Source organism: Sarcophilus harrisii, chromosome 2 (assembly GCF_902635505.1).
Source record: "Sarcophilus harrisii chromosome 2, mSarHar1.11, whole genome shotgun sequence".
Classification (NCBI taxonomy): Eukaryota; Metazoa; Chordata; class Mammalia; order Dasyuromorphia; family Dasyuridae; genus Sarcophilus; species Sarcophilus harrisii.
The window spans coordinates 494985539-495002993 of record NC_045427.1 but is presented as its reverse complement, the minus strand read 5'-3'; the positions used below and the strand labels follow the sequence as shown (position 1 = coordinate 495002993).

At 45.5% G+C, this 17455-nt stretch overlaps 2 protein-coding genes across 2 annotated transcripts; one reads left to right on the top strand and one right to left on the bottom strand.

Annotated features, from left to right (window-relative positions):
* The first annotated feature begins 1065 nt into the window (after positions 1 to 1065).
* Positions 1066 to 4026, top strand: NRL (neural retina leucine zipper). Its single transcript, XM_031955084.1, has 2 exons — positions 1066 to 1467; positions 2521 to 4026. Exons 1-2 carry the CDS (start codon positions 1087 to 1089, stop codon positions 2902 to 2904), a joined length of 765 nt encoding a protein of 254 aa, XP_031810944.1. The 5' UTR covers positions 1066 to 1086; the 3' UTR covers positions 2905 to 4026.
* A 1760-nt stretch (positions 4027 to 5786) lies between these two features.
* Positions 5787 to 15685, bottom strand: CPNE6 (copine 6). The gene is made up of 18 exons (XM_023499519.2): positions 15562 to 15685; positions 13917 to 13965; positions 13292 to 13463; positions 11966 to 12145; positions 11590 to 11664; positions 11292 to 11366; positions 11008 to 11091; positions 10834 to 10923; positions 9916 to 10020; positions 9497 to 9583; positions 9309 to 9368; positions 8233 to 8366; positions 8077 to 8131; positions 7701 to 7752; positions 7226 to 7359; positions 6769 to 7005; positions 6143 to 6315; positions 5787 to 6001 (listed from the first exon to the last, which is right to left on the bottom strand). Exons 3-17 carry the CDS (start codon positions 13457 to 13459, stop codon positions 6184 to 6186), a joined length of 1668 nt encoding a protein of 555 aa, XP_023355287.1. The 5' UTR covers positions 13460 to 13463; positions 13917 to 13965; positions 15562 to 15685; the 3' UTR covers positions 5787 to 6001; positions 6143 to 6183.
* Between the last annotated feature and the right edge of the window lie 1770 nt (positions 15686 to 17455).

Below are 17455 nucleotides of genomic sequence, written 5' to 3'. Positions count from 1 at the left end.
TCTAGAACTGGAACAGTTTTCTTCTTGGATGACTCCTTCATTCAGAAAGTTTCTCAACTCAAAGTTGAGACATTTTCTTGATTGTAAAACATACGTACAGTCACCATCTCCAACCTAAGTGTGGCATGTACATATATATGCATACATATATATTAAGAGCAAATTAAACTTTATTTGACTTTGAGAATTGGATGAGAATTTCAGAATATCTCGGGATAACTAAAAACTCTAGCATGTCACAAACTCAGGGCTGTGCACTGCTGCCATAGGAAAAAATTTGTTTCTTCCTAAAGTTGGTCCTTTAAGAGCCCAGGAGCAGGAGGAGAGCTGGTTATGAGCTGAAACTCTAGCCTTGTCCTCTTCTTTTTGGACCCTGCTGGAATATGTATTCCATCAGCATATGTTTCTTTTCTCTCTCTTTTTTTTAAAACCTGCACATGATTCTAACCTCTAAGCTGCTTGGGAGATTGGGCTGAGAATCATCAACTTAAAAAAAAAAGTTTCATTGATGACTTCTGTTTCTTACATCATAAGAGTTCTTCCAAATATCACTCCCTCTTATTTTCCCTCTCCCAGACAGCCCTCCCCCTATAACAAATAGTAATTTTAGAGGGGAAGAAAAAACATCTGATCAATATATTGGAAAAAAAATCCAAAAATGTGTACAGTGTAACACTTGTGGATCTTTTACTTCTGTGAAAGATGAGTAGGTTTCTTTCCTATATCTTAATTCTAGTACTGCTTGACCTTTATAATTTAAAAAAAATTTATATTTTGAAGTGTGGCTTTTCTTTCCATTTATATTGTTGTAGAATGAATTTTAAAACTAGAAAGAATTTTAGGAATTATTTAGATCAATACTCTCAGGAAACTAAGGCTTGGAAAAGTTGAGGATCTTGCCTAATTTGTCAAAAAGCTTATTGGTGACAGCGGTAGGACTAGAATCCAGCCTCTCAGGCTTCTTTCTACTCTGGTAATAAGCCTCAGGCCGACAGTCTTCAGGCCTCCTCCTTGACCCTCCTTGTTTCACCTCACCTCACCTTGTCTCCTCTTTTCCAGGTGGATCCTTCTCACCTGCCTTCAGGAATGGCACTGCCCCCTAGTCCCTTGGCTATGGAGTATGTCAATGATTTTGATCTGATGAAGTTTGAGGTAAAAAGGGAGCCCCCCGAGGGCCGATCTGGGCCTCCCGCAGCCTCACTGGGCTCAACCCCCTACAGTTCAGTGCCACCTTCACCCACCTTCAGTGATCCAGGTGTGGTGGGAACCACTGAGGGGGTCAGGCAGGGTCTGGAAGAGCTATTCTGGCTGGCTGCACTGCAACAACAACTGGGTACTGGGGAGGGACTGGGGTTGAGTCCTGATGAGGCTGTGGAGTTTCTGCAGGGACAGGGACCAGTCCCTGCTGAGGGACCTCTCTCCCACTACCCAGGAAGTACAGAAGAGATGGGTGGCCTGAATCCCCAGGTGAGATGGGACAGGATGTCGGTGACAGGGTGGGTGGGTCATTGCTGAGGTAAGAAAAAGGAGAGTAGGGCAGAAAGAGGAGAAAGTGGAGGTTGAATGGAGAGAGTGAAAAAGATTGAGTAAAGGCAAGGGAGAGAAGGGAAGAAAAGGGAACTAAACTAAAAAAAGAGAGAGAGCTTTCTGTCTCTCAAGGTATACAGAAAGGGAGAAAATGAATATTCTAGATTAAGGGTGGGGTAGAGAGAGGATTGAGGAATTAGGAATGAGAAGGGGCTCAAAGGTGAGCAATAGAATTAAGGGGAGGAGGGGAAGGGGAGGGAGGGAGTATCTGGAAAGAAAAATATATCCAAGAGATGGGGAAAAAACAAAGATTCATGTGTGGAGGCTAGAAGGTAATGGCTGGTGGAGGAGGCACGAGGTTGACCTAAGACTTTGCTTCCCTCCTCCCTACCCCTTTCCCAATCTTCTCTAGAAGGATTGGGGCTCATCCTATTAGTTATAGACACAAATGGGGGTGTCAAAGAGATTAAGATGTAATCTAAATCCTTCAGGGGTCATCAGAAGGTAGTTCTTTTTCCATGGACAGTGTGGAGGATCTAAATTGATCTGGTCCTTCTCCCACATTTCCATAGGATTATGACTTTAAGGGAGGATGGGGATTGGAGAGGGTGTGGGGTGCGTAGGTGGGTGTTGTCCCGGTTGCTAAGGGTAAGAAATATGGGACGGACTCAGTTCTCGGGAAGACTACCTAGGTAGGACTGGGGAGGGAAAGAGGGACTGGGCAGAGGTGAATGGAATTTGGGAGTATACGGGTGCAAGAAGGGTTGGGATGGAATTAGGGGACAGGTCCCCCTACTGTGTGTGGAGAGGGATTAAAGACGTGTCCAGTATGGGTCGGGGGGAGGGCTGGGTTGGATTGGTGGCTTCTGCTCCATAGCTTCGGGAGCGGTTTATGATAGTATAGCACACGGGATTATAGTGAAGAGCAGAGAACTTGTCCTTGGAGAGGCGGGGCGGACCCAGGAGCCTGACTCCTCTTCTTTCCCTCTCCAGCTCCAGGGGCTGGCAGAGCGGTTTTCGGATGCTGCCTTGGTGTCCATGTCGGTGCGTGAGCTAAACCGGCAGCTGCGGGGCTGCGGGCGGGATGAGGCTCTGCGGCTCAAGCAGAGACGCCGCACCCTGAAGAACCGCGGCTACGCCCAGGCCTGCCGCTCCAAGCGGCTGCAGCAGAGGCGCGGGCTGGAGGCGGAGCGGGCTCGCCTGGCCGCCCAGCTGGACGCCTTGCGAGCGGAGTTAGTGCGCCTGGCCCGGGAGCGTGACCTCTACAAAGCCCGCTGTGACAAGATGTCAGTCGGCGCCTCTGGCTCCGGTGCTAGCCTTGGCCTTGGCCCGGACCGATCCCCACGCCAGGGGGACCACAGTCAATTCTTCCTCTGAAGTCGGTCCCTTCCGGGACCACACACTGGAAAAGCGCACGAGGCTCCATGGCCTGAGTGGTTTCCTTACCCTAACAATCTGGTACCTCCCCTGGCCAGACGAGAACCCCTAGATGCATCACATAAGAGGAGGCTTCGGCTCGTTTTTGTTTGATTCAGAAAGTTTTCTTTAGAGGTCTTCCATTTAGGATTTCTGATCTCTCCCAAAAGAGAAGTGGGGGAACTGCAAGGATGAGTCTCCATCCTATTCCCTGGGAGGAATCCCAGATTCCTCCTCCCTTACTTTCCCCCTCTCCAGTTTCTAGACCATACATATAGACGGGATCCTAGAACACGGAATCCTTGGGTCTGCACGGACAAGAGGCAAAACTGATGGACTTCTTGGAAGAGAGCATAGGATAGGATTTCTAAGCATCAACACTGTATGTAGCATGTGACAGAGAGGGTATGCTCCTTCATTTGGGAGATATTTAGGGATCTTCTCTTTCCTCCACCTCATTTATCTGGGGTTCCGTTTTGCTTCTGATTTCTGGAATTTTTTAGATCAAGTCTGAGGGACTATAGCTTAGCTGTCACTTTAAAAAATTTCCCAACTAGAACACTAGATTGAATGGTTTCTCTCCCAGGAACCTCCCATACAAAGTTCAACAAAAATCCTTATGGGAAATGCTCCCCTCTCCACCTCTTGAACCAGGCAAACACCAGAGAGGCTCAGGAGATCAAGAGGTTGGGATCAGACAATTTTCCTAGCTCAAAAGATGGGCCAAGAGAAATTTACAGAGGGCAGTTCCCTCACCTCTAGCATTCTGACTCAGAACTCAGAAAGTAAGTTGGGCAGATCTGACCTTTAAATATACTTAGGTGAGTAAGGGAGGGCTTACATTAGTGAGGGGCTCTTGGAAATTTTGAGAATGTACTTTCCAGAGTCCCTCTTTTAGATCCCAACCTATCATGTGACTCAAACATCCTCAGGTAACCCTGCTTGCATCCTCCAGCATTTTTTAGACGAAACTCCTTTGGGGTTAGGGAGGAATGGGAAATAAATTTAAAATGAAGGTTGGGATGAGGATTTTTAATACTGTTGATCAAAAGCCAATACAATGAAAGATATTTCTATTCTTTGCACCTGCATCGAGTCTACCTTCTGTTTGTGTTGGGGAATAGGTCATGTGGTATATGTGGTGTGTGTGTGTGTGTGTGTGTGTGTGTGTGTTATTTGTGTTGAGGAATTGGAGAGACGCTAGGATGATCCCCACTCTCAGGTCCATGTAGTAGATCTCAGTTTCCGCTTAGGAACAACCCTTGTCTGTTCAAGGGCAGGAGAGGCATTTGGTCCAATCTGACCACCAGATGTGACAATGATCTGAATCACATCAGAGTCTGAGCATCCCTAGCAAGGCTATAGTTTTGGGCACTGGAATGGAGTGGGGACTTATATTTGTCTTTATTTTGGATGTTTTTTTAAGTGTCCCAGGAGCCTGGATCACTACTATAAGATTCAGAAAAAATGAGGAATATGAGAGGACAGAATGGATCAGTGCATACCCCAGAGAGCTTGTTACCTCACCAGTGTTTGCTTTAGGGACAGAACAGGGAGAGGCAAGAAGAGGCTCACATATGTCTCTTTTCCTTTCTCCCCCTCTCCATCTGTCCCTTTCTCTATCCCTGTGCTTTCCTCCCTCATACCCCTTCCTCTCTTTGTTTCTCTCCCCTTATATTTCTCTTTCTATGGCTTTCTCTATCTTTGTCTCCCCGTGTTTTTCTCTTGCAAGTTCATCTGTATTGCTTTCCCCCCTGCTTTCTCAGCCACATCTGTTGCACTCCATCTTTTCTAGCTAATGTATATTCAGAAGGGCTAATTACTTCCAGCTCTACTCTCAGCCATAGTATGGAGACTGTATTCTGATATTGAGGGGCGAAGATTTCTCCCACTCCTCCCTGCTTCTGTTTCTTCCTTCTTTTTTGTTTTGTCACCTTATCTCTGGGGTCATATGGTCTTGAGCTGAGAACAGAATCAAGGTCTACTCCCACCCTACTCTCTCTTAACACTGTCTGAAGCATCCCACTGGACACACACACCTATACCTAGATAATGACATCTATAACTTTTTTCCAAGAAGAGCTACATATAGCTCTTGTTTCCTGTACACCTTTGTGAAGGACAGACACAAAAAGACTTCCTTGTGCAACTCATACATACAAAGGCAAGTTCATCCATGCACATATCCCTATTTAATGACTCAAAATAAACTGATATGGAGACACATCTACGTCCGCTTGGACACAGTATAGAAACTAGACTTTGGATGTCATTTCACTGCTATTTTCATTTTAAGACACTTTAGTTCTCCTTTGTAAGCTTTCCCTAAGCCCCCTCCTCCTTTCTCTTTCCCTACTACCCTGCTCCACAGCTGTGTGGGGGCTGGGGATTTTGTCCCTGGGGAAGCTCAGCTGGGTTTCCCCCCTGGAGATAGCTCAGTGAAGAGATCAACCAACCCCTCTGACAGCCTCTCATTACCCTTTCTCTCCTAAAGTTAACCTCCATAGTTAACACTCCTCCTCTCCAACACTGCCTGCTCCCCCCACCCCACAATGAATACTTAGGACTAGGAGTCAAGAGCAAAGTGAGAGGTAGTAATTTCTCCACAGGTATAGGGTTGGAATAAGAATTGGAAAAGAATTAATTTAGGGACTAGAGATATAAGGAGGCCCTGAATAGAGCCCACAAGGCTAAGAATATATATATGTTCCTCTCTGATCTTGAGGGATTTTGATCTCTTTTGACTTGTAAATTGCTTCTCTCTTATCCATTCCTGCCCCGCTTCTTACCCTAACATTCTCTCCTCCAGCTTCTAGAAGATGAAGTAGTAAGGAGAGACAGAATGACTAATAATGGGTCACTTTATTAACAGAGACTTGGGAAACTGGGGGACACTCAAAAAAGGACTGAGAAGCAATAAAGTAGAGAATTAAAGGATAGAGACCTGAATCTGAGTGGGGTACAGAGCCCCACATCTCACTTGCAGGTCTCCTCGGGCACAGCTGATCCAAAAGGCAGAGGCACTGGTCACTCTAGTCACAGGGGACAGAACAGGCACCTGGAAGGAAACAGGGACAATCACAAACCTCCTTCCTTTTCTAGCCTGCATAGTACATTCTTGGCCCTGCCTTCCACCCAAGGTCTGATTATTTTGCTCCACTCCCAAGTTCTCTCTTTCAACATCTTGTTTGTAACTCACTGAGAGGTTGAAGGGGGTGTCCAGATTCTCTGGCTTCAGGGTCATGGACTTGGGGTGGTGGCCGGGGTGCAGGACCTTGGTGCCCCAGGAGCAATGCCTTGGCTGGCATAGTATTCAACCACCTGCTTGGGTACCTCAGCCAGGACACATTTAGCTAGAGCTGATGGGGGTGCCTGAGTAGATGTGAACAGGGAGAAGGAAGAGAAAAGCAAAGTGTGGAAAGATGGTCAATGGAGGTAAGGTGAAAAAGTGAGGAGGTTAGATACTCTGCACCTAATATCTGATGAATACATGTTGAATCTAAAGATGGAAGGGAGATATGAGATGGCATATGGGACTAGGGTGATATCCCATACAATCCCAGTAGGCATTGGAATCCTGTTCTAGGAGTGGAATAATCCAGGACAATTCAAGGGTGTTGGGGAGGGAAAACTGTGGTCTAAGGATAGAACTGAAATTGTAGGAAAAGAGATCTAGTTCAGAGTGGAATTGGTCCTGGAGAATTTAAGAGGTATTTGGATTGGGATGATAGAATTAGGGCTAAAGCTAGATTTTCTTGTCCAGGAAAGGACTGTTTTGGAGAAAGTAGGATTCAGGGAGGACAGGGGAAAAGATGATGTTCTTACATCTTTGAAGTCACGGAAGGGCACAAACTGAACAATGTCCCGAGCAGCAGGGACCCCACGAGGGCAGCGGAGAGGTCCATCATCACCATCCAGCATCCTCATATCAGAAAAATCAGCATTACCCACACCCACAATGATAATGGACATGGGTAGACGGGAGGCTCGAACAATGGCTGTCCTGGTCTCTGCCATGTCAGTGACTACTCCATCTGTCAGCACTAGCAGCACTGAATATTTCTGGGTAGAGAAGGAGTGATGATTTTCAGAACTATTCAGATGATATTCAGAAATATCTTCCTCTTCTACATTAGCTCCTAATGTTTCCTCCCCCAAACCTCCCAGTTCCATAACCTGCAGGATCTGTCTTATACTTCCCTGACCTTCCCTAAGGGGGAGAGGAGAATAGTTTATCTTAACTATTGTCCCCTCCCCAGATATCCATTCCCCTCCTTCTCACAGTGGCCTTTCCGCTGCTTTGCTCCTTTTGGGCTGGACCAGCCACGCGATTAATGATGGGAGCCACATTGGTAGGGCCATACAGCTGGATCTGGGGTAGACATCGGCGGTAGGAATCAATGACCCCAGAGATTTCTGTGAGTCACATGGACAGGGTAGAGAAAAAAGGGAGAAATAGGATAGAGAAAGAAAGAAGAGTTTTTCGAGAGCAAGGTTTGAGAGGCTGTGTTAGAGTCAGAAATTATTAAGTGGTGATAGCGGAGCATGTTTTTCCAGATAGTCAGATAGTATAGGGTTTTCCTTGCCTCAGGATGGAGCTCTGACATATGGACTGATATTCTTCCATATGGTAAAATAGATTGGAAGTAGGGGAAATTTGGGGCCATTCAGATGTGTAAGTTGAGTGTACTATGGCATGTGTGAATGTGTGTATGCATGCTGTGTTGGGAAGTTCTCAATGACAAACTCAGTCTTACCTTCACACTCAGCATTTTCAGGATCAAAGTTGATGGCAAAATCATGGGATACCTGTTGAAATGGTAGGCAATTAAGATGATGATAGTAATAATAATTATTATTAATAATAGTAATTGACATTTACATAGTAGTTTAACTTTTACAAAGTATTTTTTCCCCAAAATAACCCATGTGATTTAGGTGATAAAAGTCCCCATTTTACAAATTTAGATACTAGGACTTGGAAAGCTTAAATAATTTTCTTAAGGTCACAAAGCTGGAGCTGGAATTTGGATCTCTATCTCCCACTTGAAGCACAGTACTATTTTCACTATGCCATGCCATGCTTTTTTCTCTTATACCTCCCCACACCTTTCTTCATTTTTGGATACTGACCTCAAAGTTTGGGGGGATCCTAGCCCCAAAACCAAATGCTGGAAACCGCTTGTCACTGGGAGATGAGAAGGGGAGAAGAGGTGGGGAGAAGGTTCAGTCATCAAGGACTGATCTCCCCCCACCCCCTTCCTTGCTCATTCCCTATCCTTCTCTTACCTGTCATAGTCTTGGCAGATCCCTCCAACAGCCCGAAGGGCCTGAAGGTAGTGGTTGGGCTGTCGAGGGCTAAGGCAATGTAGAGACTGGCTGCTCCTTGGGTCTCCATTGGAGGCTGTGAAATCAATAGCCACCTAGGGGAAATCAAGGGAGGGATGTCTTCCTTTTACATTTACCCAATATGCAAGTTTTTATTATACACCTAGATCCTGAAGAGGGATCTTCCTACCCTCAGGGGACTTACTGTTTAGTTGATGAAGAAGCCAATCTTGAAATTTCAGAGGTCATTTAGTTTAATCCACTACAAAAATTTCCTGTATAACATCCCCGAGTTCATCTTAAAGATGTCCAGTAAAGGGTAATTCAAGACTTCTAGAAGTGACCCATTCTACTTTGGCACAACTTTGTTAGGAATTTTTCTCATCTATCTAATAAGAATTTGATTCTCTGTAATTTTTGCCTCATTCAGTTTTCTTTACTATATCCCAGTAGTTGGCCTTAGATTTACAATAGTGGTAGGGGACATTTTTTTTTCTGCCAAAGGCCTTCTGGATATTTATAACATTGTTAGTGAATCATACAACTTTATCAACTTACAGAATTCAAGCAGTAGGAGGTTGTTCTACCTAACTTTCAGCTCATCATGCAGATGATTTCATGGACTGGCCATTACCTACCCCTGATTTATAAACTCTCAAGATTTGGAAGAGACCCCAGAGATTATCTAGTCTTATTCTCACCTGAGCATGAGTATTCCCAGTCAGAGGAGAGGTATTTCTCTCCCTGGAGCCTATCTCCAGCTGGGACTTTTCCAGGTAATTTGGACTCATTTATGCAGGGATTTTGCATCTTTTGTTATATACTTTTTACTTTACACCAATTCTAATCCATTCTTTTTTCATTGTTCCTACCTCCTGGCATGTTGTTCAAGGTAAGACTCTGAGTGTGCTCAGCCTTCACTACCCTTCCCCAGAATCCCGAACAGTTGACCACTTATTTAGTGTCCCTTAGCTTTGCTTCTCCTAAAATTCCCAAACCCATCTAGTCCCACAATTCCCCTGTCTGGGTCCCCTCACCGTGAAGCTGATTTGGCAGCCACCCATAATGTAGTCCAGAAAAGTGTGCACCTTCTCCACCTAATAGGGCAGAATTAGAGACAGCCCCGTCAGGAAGGATAGAGGGGACTGGTTTGGGCTCATATAGGATGTGGGGAGAAGGTCTCAGGACAAGAGAAGAGCAGTTGATGCTGGGGCTCAGGGCTTACCGTGCATTGAATCAGTGTCACGGTCCCAGAGTTCTTGTAATTCTTCTTCTTGTCCCGGTACTTGGGATTGATGCATTCCCACTGCATCTGGGATCCCCAAATATCCCAAAGGCAGTGTCACATCCCATTGAAGTTACTAGCCTCCCTCCAGGTAGAATCTCATGGGGTGAGAATGTCCCCTAAGAATGGGACAGCTCACCCCATGAGATTCTAGGGTGAGCTGTCCCATTCTTAGTCCAGGTCCCAGGGTGAAACCCTTTGGAATGTTTATTCCCGTCCTTCCAAATCCTCTTTATGCATACCCCAGTGGCCTCTCAGTTATAGTGGAGGTTCTCAAGGAGGGTAAATGGAAGGACCTTAGGAGAGCTGTGAGGGGATCTTTAGGAAGGGTTGCTGGGGAATGGATTTTCTCACATCACCTCCTGCCCTGGCCCAGCAGTGCCCTCCTGCATCTCATGGAAGGTACTAGTGAATTCTCCGATGAAGTCATGCTTCCCATTTGAATCATAGTCGTAAATCATGAACTGGTGGGAGAGAGGCACAAAGGATTAGAGGTCAGTTAGAGCTGATCTGACTTCAGTGTTTGTGTGATAAGTTTTCAGGCATTGGGCTGTGAAAAACCTTCCTGAATGAAAAATATCACCATCCACCTCCCAGCTCAGTAACTCCTGATGGGACTAGACCTGTGATTTCATTGGTAGACAGAACTCCCAGGTGAGGAAATTCCCTCTACTGATTCAGGACAGCATCTTCTCTGCCAATTACTATCTCAGAGAGCTGCTTAGAGCACAGAAAGGTTAAATAGCTTGTTTGGAACTACTGATGGTCCTGAGGCAGCATCTGAACCTAGGTGATCCTGGCTCAGAGGCTCCATTTATTGCTCCAACCTGCCAGAAATCCTACAAAAAGAATTTCACACCACAGCACTCCCTCCCCATTAAAACGCAATTGCATGCAACCCTGATAGCTGTTATTCAAATTTTATCGTGAAAATGTTAGTCAATAAGCTTTTTCAGGAGAACTTTGATAAAGGAGAGAGAGAGAGATCATAAGAACTCCAGAGGTCTGTGATCAAGGACAAAGAAAATGTTTGGATAGGGAAGAGAGGGTATCCAAAGGCATACTTCACCTAATTCACAATTTTGCCTGTGAAAAGCCTTCTCTTAGGAGTGCGCGCTCTGTCTCTCTGTCTCTGTCTCTGTCTCTGTCTCTCTCTCTCTCTCTCTCTCTCTCTCTCTCTCTCTCTCTCTCTCCCCTCCCTCTACACACGTACACACACACTTTGACAGTGATGGTGGTAGAGGAGGTGTTGCTCCACCCCCTCTACCTGCCCTTACTTTGAGAGGTCGGTGAATATCACAGCTGCACAAAGAATGAAGGGACAGACGGAAGGGTTCCCAACTTGGACTCAGGTTATTCTTCACCACCTGTGGAGTCCAGGCCAGGGAAGTCAGGGTCAGTCTTTGTCTAGACCCCTTTCACCTCCCATCCTTCCCTGTTCTCTCTACAACCTCAGTTCTCCAGACAAGCTGATCACTCTGATCTCCATTGGTTTTGTAGATCTCCATGAAGGGATCTGACTTGCTGAACAGATCCTGGGGAAGCAGGAAAACAAGCTGATCTCCAGAGCCCCCATAAGAGCCAATATGGAGGTGGGCAGGAGATTAGTTACAAAAAAAAAGAGAGAATTAGACACAGGGTTGGAATCTTGCCTGTGTCTATGCAAGGAAAAATAAAGATTGGGAGTTAGGATACCAGAGTGTCCTGTGGGGCTGGAAGTACTGGGAGTTCTGACCTTGTTGTCCAGTTTCTGGGCTCGGAAGGTGAGTTGCACATAGTCATTGGTGCCAGATACCTCTTCTGCCACAATCTGAGTGTGTGAAGGTAGAGCTCATCAGAACATTTCAACTCCTGTGGTGGGGCCCTTAACCACACCACTCCCCATCACGCTTTTCTCTTCCCATAATTTTTTTTGGACATATTCTTGCCCAGTTGTAGAAATCCCTCCTCTGCTCTGCCCTAGGAAGGTTGCTACAGTTTGGAGCCCTTGTGGGTTTGGAAAGGCACTTTATGGGGTAGGGGATGATGCCTACCGTAATGGTGGATTTTCCAGCATTCTTTCCATTTTTCAACAGTAGTGGCTTGGTGACCTTGGTCTGAGAAACAATCTAGGGACAGGAGCAAAGACTTTACCCGTGAACTGTTCCCCCTGGGCCCTACTCACTCAAGGTCATGGTATTAAGGGAAGGGAGAGAAGAGCGATTCCAGGAAGAATGAAAGAGAGGGAAATGGGAAGGAAGGCACAGGTATGGAGAGAGGATGGGATGAGCAAGAAGGTGGCTGGGGCTCAGAAAATCATGGGTTTTGTGTGTTGGGATTAGGGTTACAGTTGGAGAATTTAGAGCTCATAATAGGTGGGTCTGGGGCATGGTAAGGGCTGTTTCTTGGGTTAATGGTGATGGCTCTGACCTGGCCCAGGGTACATTCAGCCGAGCCCAGGAAGGTGTCGTTTGTAGGGCTGGTGGCACCATCTTCAGCATCAAATACATGGAATTGGAGTGGCTGCTTCTCCTCAAAGAAATATTCTAGGGCCAGCACTCGGGAGAAGACTGGGTTGGAGCAAGATCGTATTACTTCTGTGTGTTCCATCTGGAGGTGAGGAAAGGTGAAAGGGACATAGTAGGGGAAAAGCACATAGCCCTCTGGCAAATGGCCCCTACACACTGGGGTTGCCCCATCAGAACCTATTCCAGTGTTAGAAATCCTGCCCCACTCTATGTTTCCTCCCATTCCTAAAAGGTTTTCTTTTTTCAGATCTCTCCTCTGCCTCTACCCTATATCTCAAAGTTCAAGGACTACATAGATCTCCCTACCTTTCTCCCCAGCTCTAGAAACATCATTTGTGTTTATTACATATCTTTATGAATATATCACACATCTTCCCTACTTCCCACATGGTCTCATAGTCCTCCCAGACTTTTAGGGTTATCATGTCATCCTGTGGGGTTATCACAAAATTCCTGGGATTTTTATATATCACATTTTTAATTTTTTTATTTATATATATATATTTTTTATATCACATTTTTTATTTTTTTATTTTATATATTTTATTTATATAATATATATTATATAATATATATAATAAAATGTGATGATTTTATATATCACATATCACATTGGGATTATATATAATATTATATATATGGGGATATATAACAAAATTTCTAGGGGGTGGGGGAAGTAGGGATTACAATAAAATCCTTTTTAAAAAGACACAACATTTTCTGATGCTATCATATCAGGCTTCTAGAACATTCTACATAATATAGATTTTTTTTTTTAAAAGCCAGTTGGGGCTATTACAAATCTTTCTGAGCCTTCACCAAATTCTCCCAATCCCCAGATTCTTTGGGGAGCACACAGTGTTTTTGTTTTTTTTTTAATCATACATTTTCTCAAATCCCAAAGCTCTCTTGGATTAAGGTTCTAAAGAACCCACCTGGATTTTTCACACAGTCCTTTGGGATTGTCATAGAGTTCTAAAAAAATTTCATATGGGTTTACTGAGGTCATCATGTCTACTTCCCCATCCCCAGCCCCTACCTCCCTCTAACCCTTCTGGGTTAACACAAAGGTTTCCATGGTTATTATAGTTTACTTGGGATTATCATACATATTCTAGAATTCCAGAAAAGCCAAATTATCCAGAGTTATTATATAATTTTTTTGACCATCCCAGCCAGTCTCTCTGAGATTATCATCAATCCTAGCCTTGTATACCTGATTACTTACCTCCACCCACTGTTCATCAGAGTAGAGCTTGAGCAAAACACAAGGATGAGGCTTGCTGAGGGTGTCACGGTCCAAAAGCCCATGGCAGGACACACGAAGCTCCACTCTGGATGCCCCTAAGGTCATAGCTGGGGGCTCAGGTATCCATTCCAGCTCAGATTCCGACATGGTCCTATGGGGAATGTGATCCAGTCAAATAGACAGGGACCTCATAGAGACATCTCAGATATTGGATGGGTCCATCCTTATTTCTTAACGAGCACTAGTCCCCTCAAAAGGGTTTTGAACATTACTGTATGTTCCTAATACGCTGGTACATAAAACCCTTTTGTGTGCCTAGAGTATATCCCTCATTTCTCCCCAATCTCCCCACATATAAAACTCCGAAGTAACTTGGCTGGTTGCTCGTCTGACTGAGGGAAGAGGCACTCTCATCTTCAGGAGAATGGAGTATAGATATCCTAGTTCTCAGCCATGACTGTCCCTCCCTTTTCTGATCTTGGAGAAGGGACATCTCTGCAAAATTCTTGAACTCAGTCTCCCACTCTTCCTCACCACCGCTTTCCTAGTGTCAAGGAGAAATGGAAAACTATCTCCCCATCCCTCCTGCTCCCCAAATTCTTACTCAAGTCAAGTAGCTGAGCCTCTTGTAAAATCGATGTGTTGACCACAACCTAGAGAGAGAGAAAGAGAGAGAGAGAGACAGAGAGGGAGAGAGACAGAGAGGGAGAGAGACAGAAACAGAGACAGAGAGAGACAAGGAGGGAGGGAGGGAGGAAAGAAGGAAGGGAGGGAGAGAGAGAAATAAAGAGAGAGAGGGAGGAAAGGAGAGAGAGAGAGAGAAGGAAGAAGGGAGGGAGGGGGAGAGAGTGAGAGAGAGGAAGGGAGGGAGGGAGAGAGAGAGAGGAGGACAACAGAGGATTTGATAAAAAACAAAAAACCCAACCCTTGTTCCCAGTTATCTCCAAGAGCTGAAACCATTTGGGTTTGTCTCCCTCTGGGTCTGGGTGTCCCTTGTTGGGGGGAGGGGAGTCCTGGCAGCTGTGGTGGATAGTGGGGTCATCGATTTCTCCTTTTTGATGCCTCAGCACCTTCTGATCATTTCCTGACTCTGAGCCAGAGGCTGCACTCAGCCTTGGCAGGAGTGAACTGGGGTGGGGTGTTCTGGGCTGGAGGCAGTGAATGGGCCACTGAGGTTTCTAGAGGGCTGTGAGCTGGGGAAGAAGGGAGGCAGGGGCATCAGGAGAGCTAGAGTCAGATGGCTAGAAAAAGAAGGAAGCTCAGCCCTTGGGTAAAGTTTGGGAAAGTGTCTGGTCAGTCTATGAGTTGGGGAGCTTTTCTCCACCCTTTGCCCCTGGACCTATTTCAGGGGAATAGAGAGTAGTGAGTTGGGGTCATATCCCCTCCCTATCACACACATTGGGAAAGCTCTCTCTGTATCTTTGGCAGGAGTTCCTACTATGACAAACTCTCTTTCTCCCCCCCCCCCCAAGATGTTCTCACACTTCCCAGCAGCCTTGGCACTGTCTCTTAGCGACAAGGTTTTGGGGGAGCCATGGTTCCCCTCCTCCCTGCCCACCAAGCTCTGTCTAGCTAAGCTTGGCTATCCAGCACTAATAGATGCCCAGTCTCGGACTCCAGCTCTCTCCTACCTCCCCAATTCTGGTGCCAAGCCCTTGGGTGGCTGTGGGTAGGTGAATGGTAGGGTCTGAGGAGGGGTGGGATTGGGGACTTAGGAAGTGCATGTTTTTTGTGTCTGTGTGTTTGTGCCTCAGGATAATGATGTCTGTGACACCCCCACTCCTTTGTGAGTCTCTACTAGAGTATCAGAGTGAGTGTTTTCAAGCTTCTTCTTGTGGGTGCACATGGCTTTGTGACTGCAGGACTATCTGTCCTTTTGGCTGTGTGTCTGGCTTCCATGAGCATAAATGGTTGTGTACTCCTTTTCTCTGTTATCCCCTTCTTGTAGCCCTGTGCCCATCTCCTTGACTGTGTTTCCCTCCCTGGGTGTGTGTGGGAGTGTCTGGGTGTGTTTCTGGGCTAAAGCACAGGGTGACCTGCACGCCCCATCTTCCCTTAGATCTTTTGTTCCCCAATCTGTGATTTCTTTTTTCTGAGGGGTCCCCAGACCTAACCTCCAGGTAGGGGACAAGGTGGGGGAGGAATGAGCAAGAGGAAATCAGGGATGGGCAACCTCCCTTTTAAAGGTTGGAAAGTGTTGTCATGGAGATTGGGTTAGGAATAGGGGGATTTATGGGGGTAGTGCTCACCTGTAGGGGTCTTGGATAATGGGGGGACCTCCCTTTCTCTCTCGCTTTGCTGCTCAGCTCGGCCAGCTCCCTCGCCGCTCCAGCCGCTGGCGCCGGCTGAAGCTCTAGCTCTGGCTCTGCTGCTATTTATGGGGCCTGGATGGGGACGGGGGGGGGGCCGCAGCACGGGCTCCCCCCGCACAGACAGGGAGGGGAGGGGCAGGGCCGCCGCCCAGGGAGCTGCAGTACTTAGGAAGGAGGGTGGGCTGGGGGTTGATGAGAGACCAGGGCTCCCATCAGTACGTTGACATGCATACTCCCCCTTACAGAAACACACACACACACACACACACACACACACACACCACACACACACACACACACGGAATCTCAGCTAAACATCTCATCACAGTGACATTTGCAGGGTACACACAGTGACACATACATAAAATGATAGTGAAATAAATACAGTGGCACTCAAGCTTACATACACCCTGACATACACAGTTACCCTCACTTAAACACAATGTAGCACAATGACAGTGATAGTTAAACCTATGGGAAAAGTACATATATACAGTGATATATAGACAAACCCGGGAAGAGATGATGACAGATATATTGTTACACAAGGAATCTCACATGTTCACATGGGACCATTTAAATTAATAATAAAGGAGAGATGCTCCAAAACATGAAATGTCTCCAAAATATTTCTTATGAAAATCCATACCCAGAAGACAGTAATAATAACTGACATTTATAGAATATTTGAAGGTTTACAAACTGTTTTCCACATTTTATTCCAATGTCCAACATGTAATTTTGATCGATCACATGGTTTCCCTTAGATGACACATCAGTTCACTTTTATGGATGAATTATGTTCCTCTGATCATTTTTATATGGGGTAACACATACAATTGCTCAAGGACCCATAATGATACAATCTGGAGAGTCAGAAAACCAAGGGCGAGGGTCACCCCCATGGGAATGAATGAACATCAGAGAACCCATAAACTAAATTTTTCCATTTCTCCCTTACTTCCACCAAATGGACTATATAGAATATAATTGCAGACATTGGGAAGACTGTAGTCCTAGGAGGTCCACTACTACCTCCCTTTCTCAAGGAAACTGTGGAAACATCAATGGATGCTGACACTCAAGAGAACACAGTCAAACCCCATGGTGAATGGAGTCATTTGTTATATCGCATGTGGGATGCAGAAAGCCTTTGGCATATGGAGAAAAAGAATTTGATAAGTTTGGGTTGATTGATTGATAAAGGACAAGCCTCTGCCAGATAAGCCCAATAGCTTTCAATAACAGTGCAGTGCTTGGCACATCGAAGTTATCATAATAAATGATTTTCTTTCATTCAGTAACACACAGTCCAGCACACTATACGGAAGAAAATAGCCTTTCCAGAGCCTTCTACACCATTTAGTACGAGAAAAACCTAGGATTAGAATCTAAAGGTAAAGATTATCAAGTCTAACCTACCATTTAACCAAAATGTAAACTGATATATACCCTCCATCAGAACTTATGCCTCAAATTACTGTCTTTTCTGTGGCACAGTGGAAAAGAACCATAGCTTTGGTGTTATAAGATGGAGGTTTGAAATTTAATGGCCATCTACTACCTATGAGACATTGGGGAAGTCTTCACATTTCTCTAAGCCTGTTTCCTCATCAAATGAAGGATGGGATTGGACTAAGAGGGTTTAGTTACTGGCCAAATCTACCATCCTCCCAAAACTTTATTTAAAAATATAAAACCCCTTCTTAGCTCTGTAGCAGGATGTAGCTCTGTTAGCCATCCCAACAGGTGGCAGTTGGGAGTAGGATAATAGCTTTGCCAGTCCCTGAAGCAGATTAGTCTGAATGTCCCATCTAACTCTAAATATATA